This window comes from Mugil cephalus, chromosome 9 (genome assembly GCF_022458985.1).
Source record: "Mugil cephalus isolate CIBA_MC_2020 chromosome 9, CIBA_Mcephalus_1.1, whole genome shotgun sequence".
Lineage (NCBI taxonomy): Eukaryota > Metazoa > Chordata > Actinopteri > Mugiliformes > Mugilidae > Mugil > Mugil cephalus.
This window is the reverse complement of record NC_061778.1, coordinates 20493444-20514907: the sequence shown is the minus strand read 5'-3', so window position 1 is coordinate 20514907 and position 21464 is coordinate 20493444. Positions and strand designations below refer to the sequence as shown.

The 21464-nt window shown below is 44.6% G+C and overlaps 2 protein-coding genes across 5 annotated transcripts in view; one reads left to right on the top strand and one right to left on the bottom strand.

The window, feature by feature from the left end:
* Positions 1–76: 76 nt before the first annotated feature.
* On the top strand, positions 77–8533 carry si:ch211-11n16.2 (zinc finger FYVE domain-containing protein 1). The gene is given in 13 exon segments (XM_047595138.1): positions 77–292; positions 2230–2511; positions 2968–3190; positions 3268–3357; positions 3360–3484; positions 3604–3710; positions 4471–4579; positions 4674–4771; positions 4892–5009; positions 5223–5393; positions 6016–6208; positions 6327–6425; positions 6991–8533. Coding segments are annotated over 13 exon segments (1965 nt in total). The 5' UTR covers positions 77–175; the 3' UTR covers positions 7224–8533.
* Positions 8534–17642: 9109 nt separating this feature from the next.
* The window catches only part of numbl (NUMB like endocytic adaptor protein), a 55598-nt gene continuing 51776 nt past the window's right edge, over positions 17643–21464 (bottom strand). For all 4 annotated transcript variants that reach the window (XM_047593854.1, XM_047593853.1, XM_047593852.1 and 1 more), the window contains exon 9: positions 17643–21373. In XM_047593854.1, coding sequence (XP_047449810.1) covers positions 20220–21373 — 1154 coding nt within the window. In that variant the 3' untranslated portion in view covers positions 17643–20219. The remainder of the gene's footprint in view (positions 21374–21464) is intronic.

Here is a 21464-nt window from a genome sequence, read left to right as displayed (position 1 = left end):
AAAGTACCGAGCAAACGCACACAGGTTGCGTCCTGCGTCACCACTGCGTGCTCCTTGGCTCCTCCTCCAGCGTCTGTGGCACACGCGCTGTTGTTGTGATTGGCAGGCAGGAGTCATGTTGAAGTTTCGTTTTCCCTTCAGCCCTCACAAACATGTTTTGAGAGATTGAACAAGGATGTCCGAAATACTGCTGAAAGAAATGGAGAGTGTATCGCTGAGTCGAGTGAAGCCAGAGAAACGTCCCGACGGTGTGAGGAGCTTCCTGTTGGTGGACGAGCAGGAAAACCTGCAGGTACGTAACCGCCTGCTAACAGTTAGCCGCTAGGCTACTGCACTCTTTCTGATGAAGGCCATTGTCTGTGTGTTGTCACTAATTAATCCCTACAGTGCGGATGCGTGAGCCCAGTTAGCTTTCCCAGCGCCCAGCTAAAGTGAGGTTAATGATTTTCACCGAAAGCTGGTGACGGTTTTTACTCTTTGTTTTTGCTTTTTTGCTAACGTAGCATTGGCCAGAGTCACCTGGGGCGTTCAGGATGTGTAGCTTCTAGGTGTGTTGTTGTTCACAGAGGCTCGTTTAATCTCAATCCAACCAGCAGATCAGCAAATGGCTTTCTTATTGGGGAAAACTGCAAATGTATTTGCCTTGTTTGCTTAAACAAAGTTTTCTGAGTCTAAAAGTCCCTGGTGAGTCATGCAGCACAGCTGACCACAGGGAGACACCCTCATCCCGGATTGTTCAAAGTGCAGGCGATAATAATAACTTTTAGACTTACCCCGGGCCTGTAAGAACAACCACCGTAGTCTTCAGATGCTAAGGCTGAGTGACACACTTTCAATGAATACGTTCATTTATAGACCAAATGTGAACAGTCTCAAACATGGCAACACACGCACAGACACTTCCTCAATTTGTCTTCTCCTCATCTAACACTGTGTTGTTCACACAGATTCATCAAATCCGTTCAGTTTACAGTTTTATTCACAGCCAGTAATGATCACAATTTTCTCCAAGATGCTTTATAAAACTCGAACCTGAAACTTTCTGAGAAAGCACTAACGTAGTGGTGGCAAGTGGCAACTGAAATCCACCCGCTGACAATATGAACCATCTGGTATAGATGGACCCTTCTGCTTGAGGCCAGTCAGCTGGAGAGACAAAAAAAGAAAGAAAGAAGTGGGGCAGAACACAAGAGAGGAGAAGAGAAACAGGCACACGCAGATATATTCGTGCATACATTTGGGAAATCACATGGTATGGACCTATACAGTGCTGCTTCAAAGTTTTTGCACCTCCCTGAATTTTCTTCATTTCTGCTTAAAAACGACTCAAAACATCAGTCCTGGCAGTAGCAAGCAAACAAATGAAATGTGCTTAGTGTAAACACTGTAAATACAACGTGCGCATGAAATAAAAATATACACGATCATACACGAGCAGCCACAACATTAAAACCAGGGACAGTTTAAGTCAATAACATTGACCACCTTGTGACAAAGGTTCTTCTGAGAAACATTTGGACCTGACATTCATGTGGATGTTACTTAGACATGGACCATCCACCTAGACCAGACAGGTACCCCCACCCCATAACAATGACACTCCTTGATGGCAGCAGCCACCCCCAGCAGGATGCAGCCTGACACAGACACACACACAAAAACAACAAAATCTCAAAAAGCATGAAAAACAGCACAACGTGTTGACCTGGCCTCCAAATTCACTAGATCCCAAACTGATCTAGTGTCTCTGGGATGATCCACAGAGGCCCCTCCCCCTTAACCCATAGCGCCCAAAAGCCCCCACTAACAACATCCTGTTTCCAGACACCACAGGACACCCTCAGAAGGCCCATGTCCATCCTCTGACAAGGCACAAGGGAGACCTACACAATATGAGGAAGGTGGTCATAATGTTATGCCTGATTTTGTATGCAAACGTGCAGTACAGTAAAAATAGTGGGAAATTAGGTGTTCGGTTTGAATGGAGACCTGTGAGGCAGGTAGTTGGGGCCTCAGATGCTCCAGGCCAGAGACAGAGAAAGAGACGTGCACTAGTGTCATGTGAAAGCTGGGAGAGTAAACAGCCTAGCACTATAGCTGCATAACTATTTGATGGGCTGAGGCTCTAGTGTGTGAAACCAGTGCTGTCCTGTTAATGCGGTCCAGTTCCCCATGTTCTCTACAGAAACGTCTCTCTGCTTTGTGCTCCCACCCTCCTATTCCCCACAGGTCCGCGATGAGTCCGAGTTTTTGGACAGCCTCGGCTGTACGGATGTGGCGGGCGTGAAGGTCATCTCCATCTTTGGCAACACTGGTGACGGCAAGTCCCACACACTCAACCACATCCTATTTGGCGGCGAGAGTGTGTTCTTCACCTCCAAGTCTCCCAGCTCCTGTACGGTGGGAGTGTGGGCCGCTTACAACCCTTCCCTCAGCCTGGTCGCCCTGGATACAGAAGGCCTCTTGGGAGCCGCGGCGAATCAGAACCAGAGAATGCGGCTGCTGCTGAAGGTAATTATAGTCGTCGCTTGTTGGTTTAGTTGAAGTAAACTAATAATTCATATGGTGACAAATGGTGTGCTATTTCAGTGGCCGGGAGATTTTTTACATTGGTGCTAGCTTAAAATAACTACTCTGCAGTCCCGGTTAATTCATTTATAGATCCTTAATGACTTAATAGCACCCCAGAGATGAAGTGTGCACACTTTAATTTGAGACTTCTGGTCTCTATGTCCATGTAAATATGATTTTCTAGTATAATAGTGTGTGTAGCAGACTTGGGTTAAGGTGTATTATGTAATTAACTGAATAATGAGTGTTTCTGTTGTCTTCTCCGTCCACCTCTGATCTCTTAAACAAAGCCTTGGACACTTAACTGTCCAATTAGTGTTTCTGCATGTCCTCGATAAAAACCAAAGAGCCTACCGCTGTCTTATTTCTATACACATGCACACTTCTCTTTTCCAGGTACTGGCGGTGTCCGATATAGTAGTCTATCGTACACGTGCAGAGCGCCTCCACAATGACATGTTCCAGTTTCTGAGCAGTGCCTCAGGCGCCTACCTGAAGCACTTCACCCCGGAGCTGAGGGCCCTGTCCAGTCGGTGCGGTCTGGACGTGCCCCTCTCCTCTCTGGGCCCGGCCGTCATCGTCTTCCAGGAAACAACGCACACACAACTGCTGGGTCACGGTAGGTGGAAGAAGTAAAATGAACAGCACGTATATTTCACGGTTTCTGTGATTTCATTTTTTTCCTTCTACTTGTAGATTCGAAGGTGGCCGGCTATGCTGACACGCTCCTCCAGAAGCGCTTTCACGACCTCGGTTTGGGGACCGAGGCCTTCAGCTCGGTGCAGTATGTGGTACCCAGACCATCACACCTCCCACTGACTACAGCAAGCTGCTGGAGGCCGTCAGGCAGCAAGTGAAGAACACTCACACACGATCCCCCCGTCAGCCTGGGATAGTGTTTCACGCCCTGGAAGTAAGTGGCCGACGGCTTTATTAGGAGTATGAAGTAAGAGCATACCTATTTGGTTTAGGCTCACGGTTAACCTTTCTTAATCTGGTTTAATGTCCACTTTTCCCTTGTGTGTTGTCCAGGCTCTGAGTGAGCGTTTCTGTGGGGAACTATCAGACGAAAAGATGACACTGTACTCCTTCTTCCCCGACGAGTACTTCACCTGCTCCGCTGTCTGCCTCAGCTGCAAGTAAGTCAATACCATACAGTCTGCACTGTAGCTTGGAAAAAGCCCAGAAGTTTGACCTTGTCCACATCTAAATCCCAAATGTAACTGAAGACCTTCCCTGAGACATCAAAGATTTAACTCGAGCTGCTTAAAAGTTAAACTCATTGCAAATACTTTACAGACCAAACATGAATACGATTATGTCATGTAAAGTTCACAGATACAGATTACAGAACAGAAAAGTTTGAAATGTGCAAGATGTTTGTATCATGCCTATATATTTAGTATGGAACTGCAAACCAGAAAGAGCTGCGTGTGCTTTCCCATCGAAGTACAGTTTATTCACTCTTCAGGATATGGAGACATAACCGTTGTTGTCTGACCCTCGATTACCTTTAATACGTTGTAGCCAGTTTATTCAGCTTCTCTGTCTGGGAACACGAACAGATTCATTTATTTATGTCTCGCTGAATCCCAGTGCTGGAGTTTATTCTTATGAAGTGAATGTTGTCCTTCCTGTGGACTTTAACTGTCTCTGTAGTGGGATACATAAAAGTTGATGTCTTTTCCGTCTTTAAGTTAAAAAAAACTGAAACCTACTCTACCCCTGACCCACTTTTTATTCCAATAATGGAAATGTGAGAGGCGTGTGAGTGAGAGAACTCCTAACTCTCATTCTGAAAGTATTCTTTTCTTTATTAGTGGACTGGACACAGTTTGGACATTTTTACTGCCCCCATCACAGACTGTTAACCTCTGTCTTCTTGGTCTGAACTTCTAGCATTCGCTGTAAAAATGGAATGAACCATCTGAGAGACAGGGTCCCCCACATGGCAGATGGCCTGTGCCAATATGCACACCAGTACAACAACAAGGTCCTCATCTGTAAGGTGAGACGGGATCTTTATAGCTGATCTTATTTTTTTATTTCAGGCCCTGTTATGTGATTATTGTAACATTACTGTCTGTGTCCTCTCCATGCAGAGGTGCTATGAAGGAGGCAGAGAGGTGATTGTCGTGCCCAAAACCTCAGCTTCCACTGATAACCCATGGTTTGGTCTGGCCAAGTACGCCTGGTCAGGGTAGGTTAATACTCACGCCTACACACACACACACACTCCTCTCTCCTTATAGCAGCCAGTTATCTAATGGTCACTGTCTGGTTCCTGGTTCTCCTCTTCTCCTGTCTCTCTCCGTGTCAGATATGTGTTAGAGTGTGCTAGCTGTGGTGTAATCTACCGCAGCAGACAGTACTGGGTGGGAAACCAGGACCCTGAGAGCGGCGTGGTGAGATCTGAGGTCAAGCACGTCTGGGAGGGGGTGAGTACTTCATCCTGACTCTTTATGTTTTGTAAGATCTGCTTCAAATTCTATATTTTTTTAAAAATATTGAAACATTTTTGCGTATTTTAGTCTCTGATAACTCAGAGATGTGAACTGCCTCCGATGTGTAGGTAGAAAGAAATAAACCCAAAGACAGACGCGCTTCACTGCACAACTTCCTTGAAGTTTTATCACCTTCTCTTCTTTCAGTCCGACACCTTCCTGACCAACCACCAGAACGCCGCTCAGAGGGTCCTTGATGGGATGAACTACGTGATTCAGTCCGTGACAGAGTACAGCACCGGTCCCACCAAAGCTGTGGCTGCCTGGTTGACTGACCAGGTGGCACCTCCGTACTGGAGACCCAACACAGAGATCACTGTGAGTGTGAAGAACTGAACCTCAGAAGAAAAACATTTAAATTACTAAATGTTATCATCTGTAACTCAGGATCATAAATACGCTCATTTACTTGTCTCTTACTGAATCCCAGTACTGGAATTTATTCTAATAACTGTCCCTCTAGTGGGACACACAAAAGTTAATGGCTTTTCTTATGTTTTTGGACAAAAATAATCTAGTTTTGGTCCAGTGTTGTATTTAAATATTGGAGAAGAAGATGTGAACTAGGCTGTGTAGTGTGGTCGGTAGGTGGCGCTATAGGCTGTGGCTTATGTGTGGCTGTAATAAAGAGACTAGAAGAAGTAGTGGTTGTGAACCCAAAAGAAAACCTTGAAGAAGAAGAATGTAAGATGTGAGCTTCAGGATTTTTTGCCAATGGGACCAGTTGTAATTATTCTTTCATGTTAACTAGTAGTGATAAGGTTTCAGGCTGTCAAGAGAAAGGAAAAAAAAACTGCAAATATTTTAATGCACACAGTGAGGGCAAAGTAGGATTGGATTTTTTTTCTCTTGTGACGTTTTGAAATACTTCGTCATGATCCTTGATAGAAGCACGGAAGTAGCCACTCTCTGTGCATCATCATGTCCTCCCGTCTCTCAGAACTGTCACGGGTGTCAAAAGTTGTTCGAGGAGGCGGAAAGGAAGCATCACTGTCGATCCTGTGGCGAAGGCTTCTGCCACCCGTGCTCCAGCCACAGGATGCCGGTGCCCGAGAGGGGCTGGGGCAGCAGTCCTGTCAGGGTGTGCAAGGCCTGCTACCGGCAGGGAGGTCCAGCTGACAGCAGCAGCGAGGGTAAGACACGTACAGCCTGTCAGCGAAGCTTGAGGACGAACAGCTACAGAACGCTGCATTTCTAACTTGTGTTTCTTTATTTTTCTCTCTGACGCGTGTTCACACCGCCTCTCTTCAGTGTGTAAGGTGGAGCCTCGTGGTCTGATCGCTCGCAGGGTGACGGAGGTGGCCCAGTCTACGCTGGACATGGTCACCACAGCTGTGGACTACCCCATCTGTGAGTGCAGCATCAGCACACGTCCTGTCAGCGCACTGCAGCCGCTTCGCACATCATCTCAGCATCAGTTGGCACCGGACCAATCAGTTAGTTGAAGATGATTCTTTTCACCGGTTCTATAAAACTGATTTTGGCCGGTAACTGAATAAACTAAGCTGAACTGGCACTGAAAAATGGATAACTGCATCTGACAAAATGGCACAAATCTTAGAGATCAGATGTAGCCAGAGATAGAAAAAAAACCTGATGGGTTTTGGCTGCACATCGCATGGTCGGACGACACTAAAACATATTGTATTTGTAAGTCTGCATCAGATGTATTCCAGCATGTTTGGCAAAGCACAATAGCTGTGTAGTGTCACCAGTGAAACACAGAGAAAGATGAAATGAAAACCTAAAAAAAAAAATAGGAGCAAAGAACCGTGTGAATAATTATACTGACATGTAGTGACCGCTTACCTTCGTTGTATTCTGTATTGAACATGCAGCCTCTGCTCCTTTTTTTATTCCCACTGTGTATTTATGTTCCAGTAAATGTCCTGACTGTCGGGTCTGTTCCCCTCAGGTTTTGTGAAGGACGTGGCTCGACCGGACTACTGGGTGCCGGACCAGAACATCACCCAGTGCCACCAGTGCTCCAAAACCTTCACTGCAGTCATGTCCAAGCACCACTGCAGGGCGTGCGGGCAGGGCGTGTGCGGCCCGTGCTCCACGCACGTCAAGCCCGTGCCCTCTCGGGGCTGGGACCACCCGGTCAGAGTGTGCGACAGCTGCCACGACCGCACGGACAGCCTGTGACCTTTTCAGCCAGGAAAACTTCTCAGAGTGCTCCCAGTCTTTAAAAACACTGTGAACCCTGGCACCGCTGCTCCGAGACGACGAGGAACGGGTCGACTTAACATCTCTAAACAGCAGAACTGGACCGCTGCTTTTTTTTTGTGTGTGTGTGTGGAAATGCTTCTCAGATACTGACTGGGACGCGCTTTCCTTCTCATCGTCCTTCCTCGATCATCATCAGCATCATTCCTGAGGCAGAAAAACAACCGTCGATCTCAGCCGCTTGGACAGTCTGGCTGCTTTCAAACTAACTGGACAAATTGGCAAGCTGGGCGTTTTTTTTTTTTTTTCTAACTGACTGCTTTTAAAAATTCAAACCTTCTCGTCCCCTTAATTTTAATCATAGGAGCTTCTTGGACAGTTAATTGCACTCGTGTGTAGTCTTCCTCGTTCACAGATTTCTGTTTGCTCGTCCATGCAGCGGGGCTGCCCGTTCTCACTCAAAGCTAAAGAGGACGAAAACAGCATGTAAAAGGGATGCGCTGGGAGCAGCGGATTTAAAATGACTTCATCAAGCCACGGTCCTGGTGCTTGTGACCTATATGCAAGGCCTTTGGAAGAGTTTTATTTTGATCCTCCTCACAGCCTCCCTCTGGATATATCACCTGCAGATCCAGGCACAGAGGAAAATAAAAAAACACGTTTCACATAAATGTAACTTGACGTGTTCCTGCGTTACTCAGGGCAGAAAAAGAGAGTTAGGGAAACACAAGCTGCAGCAGCGTGTGCCTTCGTGGGAATCTCGACGCCCATTTCTGTTACCCCCTTACGTGTTTTTTTTCTTCTTTTTTTTTTGAGTAATGACATTATTTGTGCCTAATCACAAAGCAGTGTAATTTACGGCCTTGATCCGGTCGCATCTGCAGTACGGTGAAATGGATAGGGGGTAAAATGTGTAGCTCAACACTTTTAAGACATTCCAGTGTGTGGAAGTCCCTGTGTGTACTAACGCGGTTTTAACTTTCTGAGTTGAGCGTTGAACCAGTGAAGCTTCAGGAAGCTCTTAAAATAATAAAAGCACCGAAAGCTGACGTTTGGAGCTTCACTTCTATTAAAGCACTTGGAAACATAAAGCAGAATAAAAACATTATTCAAACATATTTGTGAAAGGAGACAGGGCGAGGTTCTCTCTAACATACTGGATGCTTCAGTGCTGTTTGTCCTGTTTAGAGATGACTGCTTACGTTTTAATGAAGGTTTTTTCAATCTAATCTAGCAACTGACAATCTTGATTTTATTAATAAATCAAATAAAAAACAAAGAGTCACTTTTACGGAGGTTTTCTTTCTCTCGAATGGAACTGAGCGAGCACATGTGTCTGAAATAAATCACTGTTACTCATTAACTGCTCTGTGAACAAATAGTTTTAACTCAAACACTGATAACTTGTGTCAGGAATGTACTTTTACAATATAGCACGCTGCATAGAAACTCAGTGAGACAGTCCAACAAAGCTTTTAAAAGTCAAATAACTATAAACACAGGTTGATATTTGCATTTCGTCCAAATCTCCTCTTGTTGAAATGTTTTTAGCAGAAGAAAAAGCTTCCTCTCTTTGACGAGGCCTGCTCTTCTGTTTTCCTCAAAATTCTGTTGTTTTTCCGGGGAAACATTTTTCTCACTCTGTTCAGGATAATATCATTTTGCCTGCAATTCTGCCAGCCTTTATAAAACGTTTCATTAGTATCGACCATTTGTGAGCCAGCTGCTGTTGGAATGACCCAGTCTCACTTTTGTCTGTGTGTGTGCATATTCCACAGAATTTATTTCTGATACTGGTACTGATAACGCTCAGTGCTGACTGGACTGCAAGGTTTTCTCTAAAGTGTATTCAGTGGCGTAAGATCATGTTTTGTTTCCTAATAGCAGTGAGACTTCTGTTTGACCTTCACACTACCCAGATGAGCTGGTGTGTTTCCTTCTCCCTCTTTCTTTAAGTCTCTGCTTCGTTCGTTTCTTGGTCCCTTATATTGAGCCTTTGTGATTTAGTAGCTCTACCTGCACCTTTGCCACACAAATTGTGCAGTTAACCCTTTTTTTTCATTGGTCTCTCCCAGAAGATAATGAGGTAAAGCTTTAGTTGGTTTGGTCTGAGCATCTCCAGTGATGCCGCTGTCTGTAGTGTAACTGTCAGAGTCCTAACATGAGACTGGGATTAAGCTTTTCACGCTGTTTATATCCACACATACATACTTTTGCCATTTTATACCGAGAGCCATTTAAATGAGTTATTTTGTTCAGCTATGGCCGGCATTGTCATTGTCAGTATCTGGTAGCTTATTCTCTGATGCTGTAACAACATTTAGTCTACGAACCACTGACAAAAGTAATTTTTCTTTTCAGAAATTCCTTCAAAGCCGTAGATGATGGTTATGAGGGAGCTTTCTTGCTACAGTATCTTTTTTCAACAGATAAAACACCCTCTACTAGGACACATTGTGTTGCTGCATGATGAAGGTCAGGCCAATGAGAGGAGGAGAAACTTTCCGTTTATCTTGGTTTCATCCATTAGCCTTAGCCACTTTATTCTGTCCCAGCAACAGTTATACATCAGTGTCCCTAGTGCTACACGTTGCTATTTTGTCTCAAAACAAACTTCACTAGAGAACTTTTCTGGGTTGTATTTTTTCTACTTCCAGTCTACCGTTATGTTTCCGTCCACTGGCTGTGTGGCCTCTGTAGCTCTGCCGTCATCAGCTGCGCTTGTTTTCTGTGTGCAGCCTGTCCCGTGTTTGTTTTGAAGTTCACCAGAGGTTTCTTTTTTTTTTTCTGCCAAGCTTTCCACTCTGCCGTTCTTCACATATCCATTTCTCGCGCTGCGGTTCGTGGCGCAGCGCGGCTCTCTTTTTATTGCTTTTCTGCCGCCGCCTTCTAGACCCGACTGCAGTCTCCCCAGGTGAAAAGGCGAACTGAGGAGAAAGGAAACGCCAGGGAATGAGTTCACTTCTGGCCACCTGAAAGGGCGGGCGATCGACATAACGCTGCCATTTCTGTGCAAAATCACACGAGTATCCCTGTAAATACGCAGAGTATTTACAGTTAATTTCTCTTACCGTGCAATCTCCAGTTGAAGGTTATGGGAAGTTCATGGTCCTGGTGTCCAGTAGACTAATGCATCGCTGACTAATATCCATTAAGCAGTGCTCATTTCCTTCAAGAGCCAATTACACATTGTGTCAGTGTGGAGGCACCAGACACGAGGACAGGGGCATCTGGGAATAGACTTTACTGTCTTCTTTCATGCTGCAAATCAAATGAATCATCGTGGAATGAATCGGTAAAAATAGATGCAGAGAACAAAGTTACTTTTGTTGGTTCTCGTCTTTGAATTTGTGGATCATCCTCTCCGTGAGAACACGCACTCTTTCAGCTCTCCATGTTGTGTAACCGTATTTGTAGAAGTGGAGCGTGTGTTGTGCTGCGGCCCAGCAGAAACGCTGTGCCGGTGGGTGGTTTTGAGCGTCTCTGGTGCACCTGATAAATTTGTCTCGTGTGTCTGCACTGGTATGGCTGAGTTTTCCTCCAAACCGCAGTGGAAAAACCCATCGTGCAGCGCTAGGTTGAACAAGACGCATCCAGTCGGTGATGACAAAACCACCGGGCCCCTCCTGTTCGCGCTCCGAGGCCTGGAGTCAGGCTGTGACCTGCCACTGAGACAGGTGGAAGCTCACACACGGCGTCATGTGCTCACTGTCCGAAGCGTCCCAGAGCCAGGTATTGTCACAGAAATGCATCATTAAGAGAAGAGATCCAACAACGTGACTATTGATGAAGGAAATATCAGATGTTTTTTTTTTTAATTTTTTTTCATTCTTTATCTATTATTATTATTATGATTCCTATTGCTAATACTGTAAACGGTCAAGAGGGGCTGGAGCCTGGAGTGTAGAGTTTGCATCATGTCCTCTCAGTGCTCTGGCCTCGTCACACATTACGGGGACGTGCTGGTTAGGTTAATTAGAGATTTTAAATATGCCCTAGGTGTGGATGTGAGTGTTCGTCTATCGGTGTGAGCCCTGAGACAACCTGTCCATGGTGCACCCTGCCTCTCGACAGTGACAGCTGGGACCAGTCCCGCAGTGACCCTCTAGAGGACAAGAGGATAATGGATGAATAGTTGACACATACGGTGATCAGTCATATTGATCGGTGTATGACCACCTGGCTAATATTGTGTAGGACTCCCAAAACAGCTGTGACTCATCAGAGGATGGACATGAGTCTTCAAAACAGGATGTTGTTAGTGCGGGTCTTTGGGTCCTGTGAGTTGAGGGGAGGTCAACACCTTGTGCTGTTCTTCATGTTTTTTGTTGTTCCTAAACTGTTTTTGTGTTTGTGTCAGGCTGCATCCTGCTGGGGATGTCTGCTGCCACCAAGGAGTGTTATTGCTATGGGGTGGGGGGGTCTGGTCTGGTCTGGTCTGGTCTGGTCTAGGTGAGTGCTACATGTCTGAGTAACATCCGGATAAATGACAGGTCCAAAAGTCAGGCAAATTTCATTTACCTTTCTTAAATATTTTTTTCTACTCTTCTGTTCCAAAATCTAAAATCCAGAAGCCTCATCAGATTTCGCTCATATTGAAAAGACATGCAGTTTGCAATCTGTGAAAATAAAGTGAAGGGCTGTGAATAGTGTTTGGCTACGTAAGGCTTTTAAAAAGGCCACAGCAGAATACATCTGTCAGGTTTTGAGTTGCTGTTTAAGTGTAAGGAGCCGTTTATTATTGCTGCTGATGTTCATCTTTCCTGTGGTTCAAGCTAATCGGCCCTTCTCACAGAAGAAGTATTGACTGAGGCAACACAGTGGGAAAAGTATGAGAACAGTCAAATACATATCGACTCAGTTCTTCAGATTCGGCTGCTTCAGTGTCGTGGTATTGTCACTCATTGTCCATAACACAAAATTCCCTAATTTCCCTTTCTTGTGTGCATGCGCTTGTGCATACATACTACATATTAATTATGTGTCCCAGTCTCGGCCCTTGAGATTGTATCAGACCCTGAGGGCTGAAGTCAGCATTCCTTGAGTAGAAATGTGCACACGGTGCTTTCAATTCCTACTCTAAATTCTGGCTCTTACACAGAATCCTTTCTGTCTCTAACATCGAAATGTCAAAATGTCTGAAAGAACTTACAAGAGTAAGAATTACTGGGTTTACATGCATTTAGGATTTTGGATTTAATTTTGAGTCAACTGTGTTTGCCAATTTGACGTTAAACTGTAAATCATTTTCTGCTCTGTAAAAGTTGCTGCTTCTACTGCAATCCTTCACACATGCGCAGCTGAACTAAAACCTAACCAGAGCTCCCCACTACTGACTTGGACATCTGCTGGTATCCCTCTTACTTCTACTGGCATAAAATGGGTAAATGACTCCGTGTTGTGATGCCTTTCATGCACACAGGGGGGCGCTAAATGAACAGAAATAGTGAGGCTGCGTTGTAGTAAATTTTACATGAGACCACCTACTGCTAAGTGTCCTGAGTGGGCCCCAGCAGGGGATCTTACTATGAAGCTGTCCTATTTGGAAGTCAGAAATTTGCATTTTTGCTGCCAGTAAGTTATTCATGTTTTCAGAGCAGCCCCCCCCCCCCCCACCACCACCACCACTACCACCCCCACCCTTCATGAGCAAAATTAGTGGAGCTTGGATGTGTACAGTATAGCTGCTATAGAAATCCACAGGAGCATAGAGTCACATGATCAGTACATTATTGCACATGTGTAACGGTTCGGTTATTAGCAATGCTTTATCACCATCATCATCATCATAAACAGATTTATGCAATTACATAAGAGTTGAGCTGTGTTGTGTTGCAGTGTAATCAGACCCCACCTATAGTGTGATAATAGAGATGTCATTTAAAAGGAAGACATAAATATTAGATGATTTACGGGGATGGTGGTCAGGGTGCATAGGTCTGCCTTTTAGGTCCATGAACAGGGTTTGACTTCCGACCAGCTGGGTCGTTAGTTGACCCACTCCCTGTCCTGCATTTCCTGCATCTTTCCGCTGTGCACATCCATAAAAGGCATAAAAAAAAATATCGAACGACCGGCTCATATTACTGACAATCTCTCATTTGTGTGATGCAAAACAGCGATCGAGCCTGTGACTAAGCACTGAGGAGACGGACTTGAGATTTGTAATCTCCCTCTCCCTTAGGCCTATTAGCTACAAGGCAGCATACAGGAGAATCCCCTCTGATTCAGCGGCATAGTAAATAGACGATTTGCATCACTGCTCGTATGATTTGGGGAAAGCAAACCGATGGGTGAGAGCAGACCGGCTCTGCTACTCTCTGGCACCCAGAGCTGAGTGACAGCTGCTGGCAGGGGGTGGTAGAGGCTGCCTCTCTTTATGTGTGTGTGTGTGTGTGTGTGTGTGTGTAGGGGCAGTTTCTTCCCCCCACAATTTGGATAAAAATATTCAGCAATGCACAGTAAATGTCATAAAATTCACCTTTTTTAGCGTTGAATGTGCTTGTGTGTAAATGAAGATCTGATTGTGTGTGTGTGTATAGGGTATATATTGGTTATTATACACTGGTTGTGTGCCCTTGCCTTCGCACTTGAGGTTGACTCGAACCCCGAGGGCTAAAGTTAGTGTTCCTTGACGTGTGCGCATTGCTACATGCATGCACGCGGCGCTTTCAAGCTCTTCATGGACTCTTATCGCAGCCAATCTGCTCAGTAAACACACATTAAAATGGATCACTGCTTTACTTGGTTCAAGCATTATCCTCAACATCTACATCCCCGCCCGTATCACGCTGCTGGAACCAGCTGTGTGCTAAACAATAGGCAAGCTGCTGCACCAATCAATGGCAAACACATGCAATTAATCAATGTAATTACTTCCTTCTAGCTTCAAGGACTGTGAGGTCACGTTGCCGACACTATATCCATGGCAATTAGCAGTGCTGGATCGGTTTGTTAATGTGTGATTCAGAATAAGAGCCTTTGACTGAGAGGACTCGTGATGTGTTTCTGTAATTGCATAAAATATCAGAAGATCTCTCTCTAAGGGCTTTTATCTGTGCAATGCATAGTGTGTCTGTGTGCCTGTATGTTTTTGTGCGATGAATCAGTGATAAGAAAGATAGATGAGTGCTTGTGTGTGTGTGTGTCCATGTAGCATAGGTGCATTATCCAGTGCTGATCTGACAATGTAGCCACAGTCCATTACACAAACACCATTACAGCCAACGCTGGTATCACACACACACACACACACACACACACACACACACACACACATACACCGCATCCTTCCTTTCCATCTTTGTTGCATTATACACACGCACACACAAGGTGATGCAAAGAGTTGAAAGACGCAACGACCTTCATTTCAAAAACCTCCAGTGAAAGCTCTGAAACCACTACAGGACACTAACAATATTTTCCACACACACACTCAAACGTCTCAGTCTGTCTTTTAGCAGTTCCCGTGGGTCACACTGCACAACAATGACACCAGTTTCCTTGTATGATCACATACTCTTTTATCTTAACAGGTTCAAACCCTTGAAAAGTTTTTAGAGCCGTTCAAAAGGGCCCTACGGCATCAGTATTCCCTGAAATGTTTGGCCCAAAAACTTAATAAAAACAAGTCCACACATCATTTGTCCCACCTGCCTCGAGAGCCCATTAGGGGGATATTGTATTTTCAGCTGCTATCATGTCTTCTGGCTCTGTAATATAATGGAAGCAATTTTTTTTTTTTTTTTTTTTTTGCAGATTTCAGCACTTTTCATGTGTAAATTAAACAGTCTTGTACTGTATCACTATGGCAACCGAGCATTTCCAGTGTCCCGTGTAGGCTGTTTTAAGCAACTCTGTTGTGCAGCGCAACACACAGAGCAGAAATAGGAGGATGCAGTAGGACTAATTTGTAAAGGACACGTCTTGTGACAGTGGCTTTTATTAGAAAAATTTTAACGTTTGGCCCAGAGACCTGAACACAGAGCAGATTCTGTGAAAATATAGGATATTCCCAGCCTTATTATTCAAAGGTCCTTTCATTATTACGGTTTATTTATGATTTATTATTATTTTCATTTCAATTCTACATTCTTTTAAGATGTTACAAAGCCTGGTGCAATTAATTAGGAAGTAATAAAGACAAGAAAAGGGTTCAGTTTAGACAATGTAATAATAAATCTACATGTCATGCACAACTACAGCTATAGCTATAAGCAGCAAAACAGATCAAAAGAGACTTAAAGCACATAATGATTGTAATTGATTAAGACTTCCTTCACATTGACTTTTTATTTTTAGGAGTGAAGGCTACGTAGTAATTTACCAATGGGGATTTTCACACTATGCATTTCCACAGATGTTCACTCGACTGCAGAACACACTCTCTGCTCTCAAATCAGAGTACAATGGCCAAGAGAGAAATACTGCTACCACTGCTCAAGAGGTCTGTGTGTGTGTATGTGTGTGTGTGTGTGCGTGTGCGCGCACACTCACTCCGTTTCTCACGGCTCTTAAGAAGAAAAGAGGCCTTGTCTGGTTCCATTAGTGACCTGAGCTGCAGCAGCAGCACCACTCAGCTCCAGCTGACTGGATGACGGCGCTGATTAGACAGCAGCACATCCAGGAGCAAGGAGTTCAGTCAGAGAGGAAAGAGATGAGGTACAAAAAGGGGGAGGATAGAGGTGGCTCTGGTTATGAGATGTCAAATATTTCAACCTGTCAGCAGCCACGGACGTTTCTTCCCTTCTTTGGAGTACTGCTGGTCTATGTGGCTCTAACGAAGCTGACAGTAAAGAGCAAAAAACAAGGTCGAAACAAGGTTTGTTGAGAACTTACTTCTTTAGTTTCTTGCTGGAGTTAGAAGAGTAGTGTGCAGGAAGGACCCAAGGTTCAAAGTACACTTACTGCAAACTAGCAGAATCTGCCATAAGGTAGATAGAAGGCACTGTATAGATGTTAGGGGTTTATTGTTGTCACTGCAAAATATACCAAAAGGTAACCATCTGTCTTTCTGTGTCTTTTTGTCCACAGGGCCCCAAACAATTGATGCATATGACACATATGAAAGAGATGTCACTAGCACTGATGCCTCCCAGCGAGAAGGTCCGGGTCCCAGCCCAGGGTGGAGTTTGCATGTTCTCCGTGTGTCTGCGTGGGTTTTCTCCAGGTACTCCGGTTTCCTCCCACCTCCAGGGACAAGCTCATTAGGCTGACTGGTGACTCTAAATTGACCCTAGGTGTGAGTGTGAGTGTGAATGGCTGTTTGTCTTTGTATTAGCCCTTCGATAGACTGGCGACCTGTCCAGGGTGTACCCCACCTCTCACCTGATGACAGCTGGGATAAGGTCCAGCAATTAAGCAGTAGAAGAAGATGAGATGAGATGAGATGAGATGAGAAAGAGGTATCACGCCTCGTGAAGTTTGATGCCTCTTTCATATGAGTCCATTAAAGATGTCAACACAGTGAAGATTTGTTATCTTGTAGCTTATGTAGCACAACGACCCTAACTTTTTCTAGCCCAGGTGCAGTGGATTTCCCTTGTTATTTTTACACTTACAAATACAAGTTTCCAAACCATATGCAACACTGTGATAAAAATCTCCATACAGTGTCATAAATACAGAGACTAGTAGTGATGTTCTCACTGACAAAACAAGCAAAACGCCCAGTATGTCTAACTACTACAGTTAGCTTCAAGGTTTTTCAGCTACAGGTTTTCACAGAGGCAAAGCTGCTGCCCCTCCTGTCAACATCCTGTGACCTTGTATTGGGGGGAAAAAAAACATGTATGATGTCAGTGGAGGGAGACAAATACATTTATATCCAGTTAAACTAATCCATGAACTACTGATGTGTGAAAGTGATAAAAAAAAAAGTAAGGCTATACTAGACTAATTATGAGACTATGTATACAAACAGAAGTTATGTAACTGACCTTTTCATAACTTTTTTTCCCACAAGATACTCTGACAAAATTGTGAGATTATTGGACAAATAAATAAAATATATAATAAATAATAACAAATATATATATATATATATATATATTAATTTGTAAAATAGGAATTAGGAATTTATTTTCTGTCCATATTCTTTCCCACTGTAAGGTCTATGTTGTCCACTGGAAAGGGTGGTGTTTCATCTCTCTGTTGTGTTCCAGTGTGTTCAGGAAAATGAATAAGGCGTTTAACTCGCTTGTGACTCACTAATGAAAAGGCACTAGTTTTTCACATTGTTTTAGAACATCAAAACAAAGATAAAAAGTAAAGAGTCAGATGGCACATGCCTGTTGATCCTAGGATGCACAAATTAAAAACAAGAATGAAGGTATGTCTAAATGGAAATAAACTGAAAAAAAAAGAGTTAAAACAGCAGGTACAAAACATGAGCAGATGTAATATTATATTACTTTATTTATCTTTTGTACAATGTAATTACAATACAAATATGTTGGTTTAAATACAAAAATTCTGTAAATAAAGATTAAAAATAAACTCCACTGGTTTGCTTTGTTACCATCACTAAACTATGGTTTTACAATCAAGTTTATGAGGTCATTTAGTTTGCTTTAACGCGGAACACAATTAACCTACATTTAGAATTTGGAGGGCGTGCAAACGAGAGTCGAGGGCTAAAATATATATTTCCACAGAAATAAAAGCATCAATTTCATGAGTGAATCGGCCCTGCTTTGTGGAAAAAAGGAAGATAGAGAGAGAAGTTTGGACTTAACCCCTGGGAGGGTCAGAGGTGGGTCATAAATTTAGGTCCTCCGAAAAGTCAGTCTACCAGAGGGAATCACTGCCACAGGAAGCAGCTCTGCAAGCGAATTAAACTGTGGGGAGTTAATGAACAGGAAATCTAATCAGGGGCCGTCCATATCCATACAATTCAATTTCCAAGGAACGGTAACAGGAGCATCTCTGGTCAGACTGCTACTTATATAACATACAGAAAGAATGCGTGATAAAGCCCTTCAGTAAAGAACAATCTGCTCGAGCTTTTGGAAAGTGTCCCTTTTGAGAAGACACAAACTTACATGATTCATAAGTCAAAACACAGAAAGCTTTGTTGACTGTATTGGAGTTTTAACTAAGTTGCACGTCATCAGGAAAAAAAATTGCAATTATATAATAAGCAACGTCTTTTTTTTAAGTATGATCCGAGGGGTTGTTTTTGAGGTTTTAAGAGTTGAGGAATGTGACGCTGAAATGAAAGCAGCACAGCCTTAGGAGAACAAGACAGTGCTACGTGATGAATGAAGTCTTTGTTCTCTGTATTTTCACACAATCTTTCTCGTTTTCTCACATCTTATCTAATCTTCCTTCCTTCCTTCAGACTTCCTCCGTCTCGTTCTGTAAAGATATAGCTCCGTTCTCTCCTTCAGTCTCTCACATACAGCTTTTCCTTCCTCTATCAGCTCTTCTAGCAATCTAACTTTCTACTCTTACACTGTTTTCTCTGTTACATTTAACATCAGAAAAATCCTTCGCTGCTCTCGGTTCTTTTACTCCCCGTGTCTGAATCTACGTCTGCTCACGTTCCTCTTGTCCTTTCACCTCTCGTGGCCGTGACTGCTGCAAACGTTACAGTAGCACAGTAGAGGTGAACGCACACTCACACTGTGTGTGATGAGACTATACCCTGTGTTTGATCGCATAAAAGGATTTATGAGTGTCGGAATGTAGTGCATTATTTTTTTAACCAGTTGCACAGTGTTGTAGAGTTTTTTTTTTTATTATTTTATTTCCACTGAGTTGTTAAAGTTCCTTGGGTTTGGTGAAGATGAAGTCCAAAGGACTGTTGTGCTCTGTTGTCCAGAGTGTCTATGTGCTAGATATCCTGAAGTGATTTTTCATGTCCCAGTGCCTTGGAAGCCAGGCATAAGCAACAGAAACGGAGCTACACAGTCGAAGAGAAGCCACTGAACTGGCCTCAGTGGCAGCGGAGCATAGATAACTGTATGTGAGGGCTAACGGGTGGAAGAAACATGCCGCTATATACACTTGTCACCCATGTCACATTACACAGCTGTACTGTTAGCCCTGGCTATTTGGTTCCTGTTACATGATTCAGTCTTGTCTCTACAACTGCTCAGTCACACCTGTTACCTGTCTGCTAGATGCAGTTTCCCTACTTTTTACGATTCAACAAAAATAAATATAGGGGATTAAAAAAATAATAAAGTCCAACATGCTCCTGAAACACTGCTTTAAAACTGTGATTTTTAAGTACACGTAACTTGTTAAAATAAAAAATAAAATACAATAAATAAAATTAATTTTGGCCATAAATCTCTACTATTGGTCAGTAAGTCTTTTTTTTGGGTTGGTAGGGTTGAGGCTCACATCATTGGCTTGTCCTTTCAGGTATCCAAACTTCTGTCGTGCTTGGCTAAGATCAGCATCGGTCCGTTCATCACAAATCGCTTCCCTGCTTCTCTGCACATCATGTGATATAACAGAATCTGCTATAGTCCCCAGCAAAAATCAAGCAAAAAGCATCTCATTGGGGTTGGAATGCATCCGAGCAGAGTCCCCCTTTAAAGAAAGAAACCACTGAAGTGTGTCCCTTCCTGCAATGTTCTCAGAGGGGGCACGTGCAGTACATCCAGGGACCTGCAGCAGGTAAAGTAAAGCCAGAGTGAAGAAGTGAGAGCAGGGACGAGAAGCAGGAAGCGGGTGGAGTGGAAGGTTCGAGTCCATCAAGTCACCTGATCCTCCAAATGCAGCCCAGCAAGCTGCTAAATTCTTCTCTTTCCCACATGGATGAGTAAAGAAAGCAATTAAGATCATTAGAGTACTGACTCCAGTGAGAGCTTTTAGCAAATTGCTAGGCTGCCGAGGGCCGGATGCTGGGCTAACTTTAGGGACCTGCATCTCATTCTAAGCAAAGATGCTGGAATTAGTGCCTGGCTTTCTCAGGCTTTAACTCCAGGACTAGTGCTACAGCTTTGGGAGGCCAAGTCTGACTTAGAGCTCAATCTCAAAAGTCTTTTGCAGATTGTTGGAGAATGGGTTTGCTGCAGCGGCTGGCGCCTTGTTCCCCGGCTGCTGAGGTGCTTTTGTCTCCAGTGCTGCCCACTTGGCCTCAAAACGGTCGTCATCTTGAGAATCACTGACCACTGGAGCCGTTAGCTGGCTGCCCTCCGGCGGCCAGCTGCTACTGCCACCATTACCTCCACTGCTGGAGGTCCCGTTTTGGAGAGCCATTGAAGCGCTGCCATGCGGCGGGATACCATTAATTGCTGTTGATAATGGTGGGGTGGAAGAGAACGGAGGTGTTGAAAATCCTCCGGTGTGGCCAACGACTCCAGACGCTCCCGTATAGGAATGGTGTTGACCGACTGTTCCGATCGCAGCCACTTTGGATCCCCCTCCGGCGGAGCCCAAAGCACTGCCCCCACCTGGTGGGCCCGTCGCAGTGCAGAAGACGTTGGCCACCATTTGCGACGGTGTGATGCCCACCACAGGCACGCTGGCGGTGGGATAGGTCATACTGCTTGCCAGACCTGGCATGTAGGTCTGCATGGGCACAAATGCAGGTTGGACTGGCTGACTGGGGAACATTCCCACTGGGGCTGGAGTGGCATCGAACGCCAAGGGGAATGGCTGCATGGAGCTGGGGAGGGAGCCTGGGGGTCCAGGGAGGGAGGCTTGGATCATAGGCGCCCCGGACATGCTCGGACCTGACATAGTAGGGATGGACATGGATGGAAGAGACATGGGAGGTCCTGACACTGGGGGACCTGGTATTAGAGGGACAGATGATATCGACATGGGTGCGAGGGGCATTGGAGGCTGACCTGCAAGAGCACAGGGGCCTGAGATAAGAGGTTTGGCCATGGTGCCAAGGGACATGGGAACAGTGGATACAGGAGGAGCTGACATGGCTGCCTGACTGGACATCTGATGACTGGACATGGAGGGCGGTCCAGGGATGGTGGGGATGGTGGGTCCTGGGGGAGGGGTCTGTTGGGCCTTGACAGCTTTAGAGACCTCTTCTAGCCATCTTTCGGCCTCGGAGGGAGTTCGCTTGTGACCGCTCTGCATCTGCATCTGCATCGCCACGGAAACCGCAGGGGGAGAGTGGAGTGCAGGTTCCGGCTGCACCCAGGAGGACGTGGCTAGAAAAGAGAAAGTAAAAGTTTTAGGACTTGCAATGACTGTGTGGTGTGTGAAATTTGGTGTGTGAAAGGGACAAAAATGCATATTGTT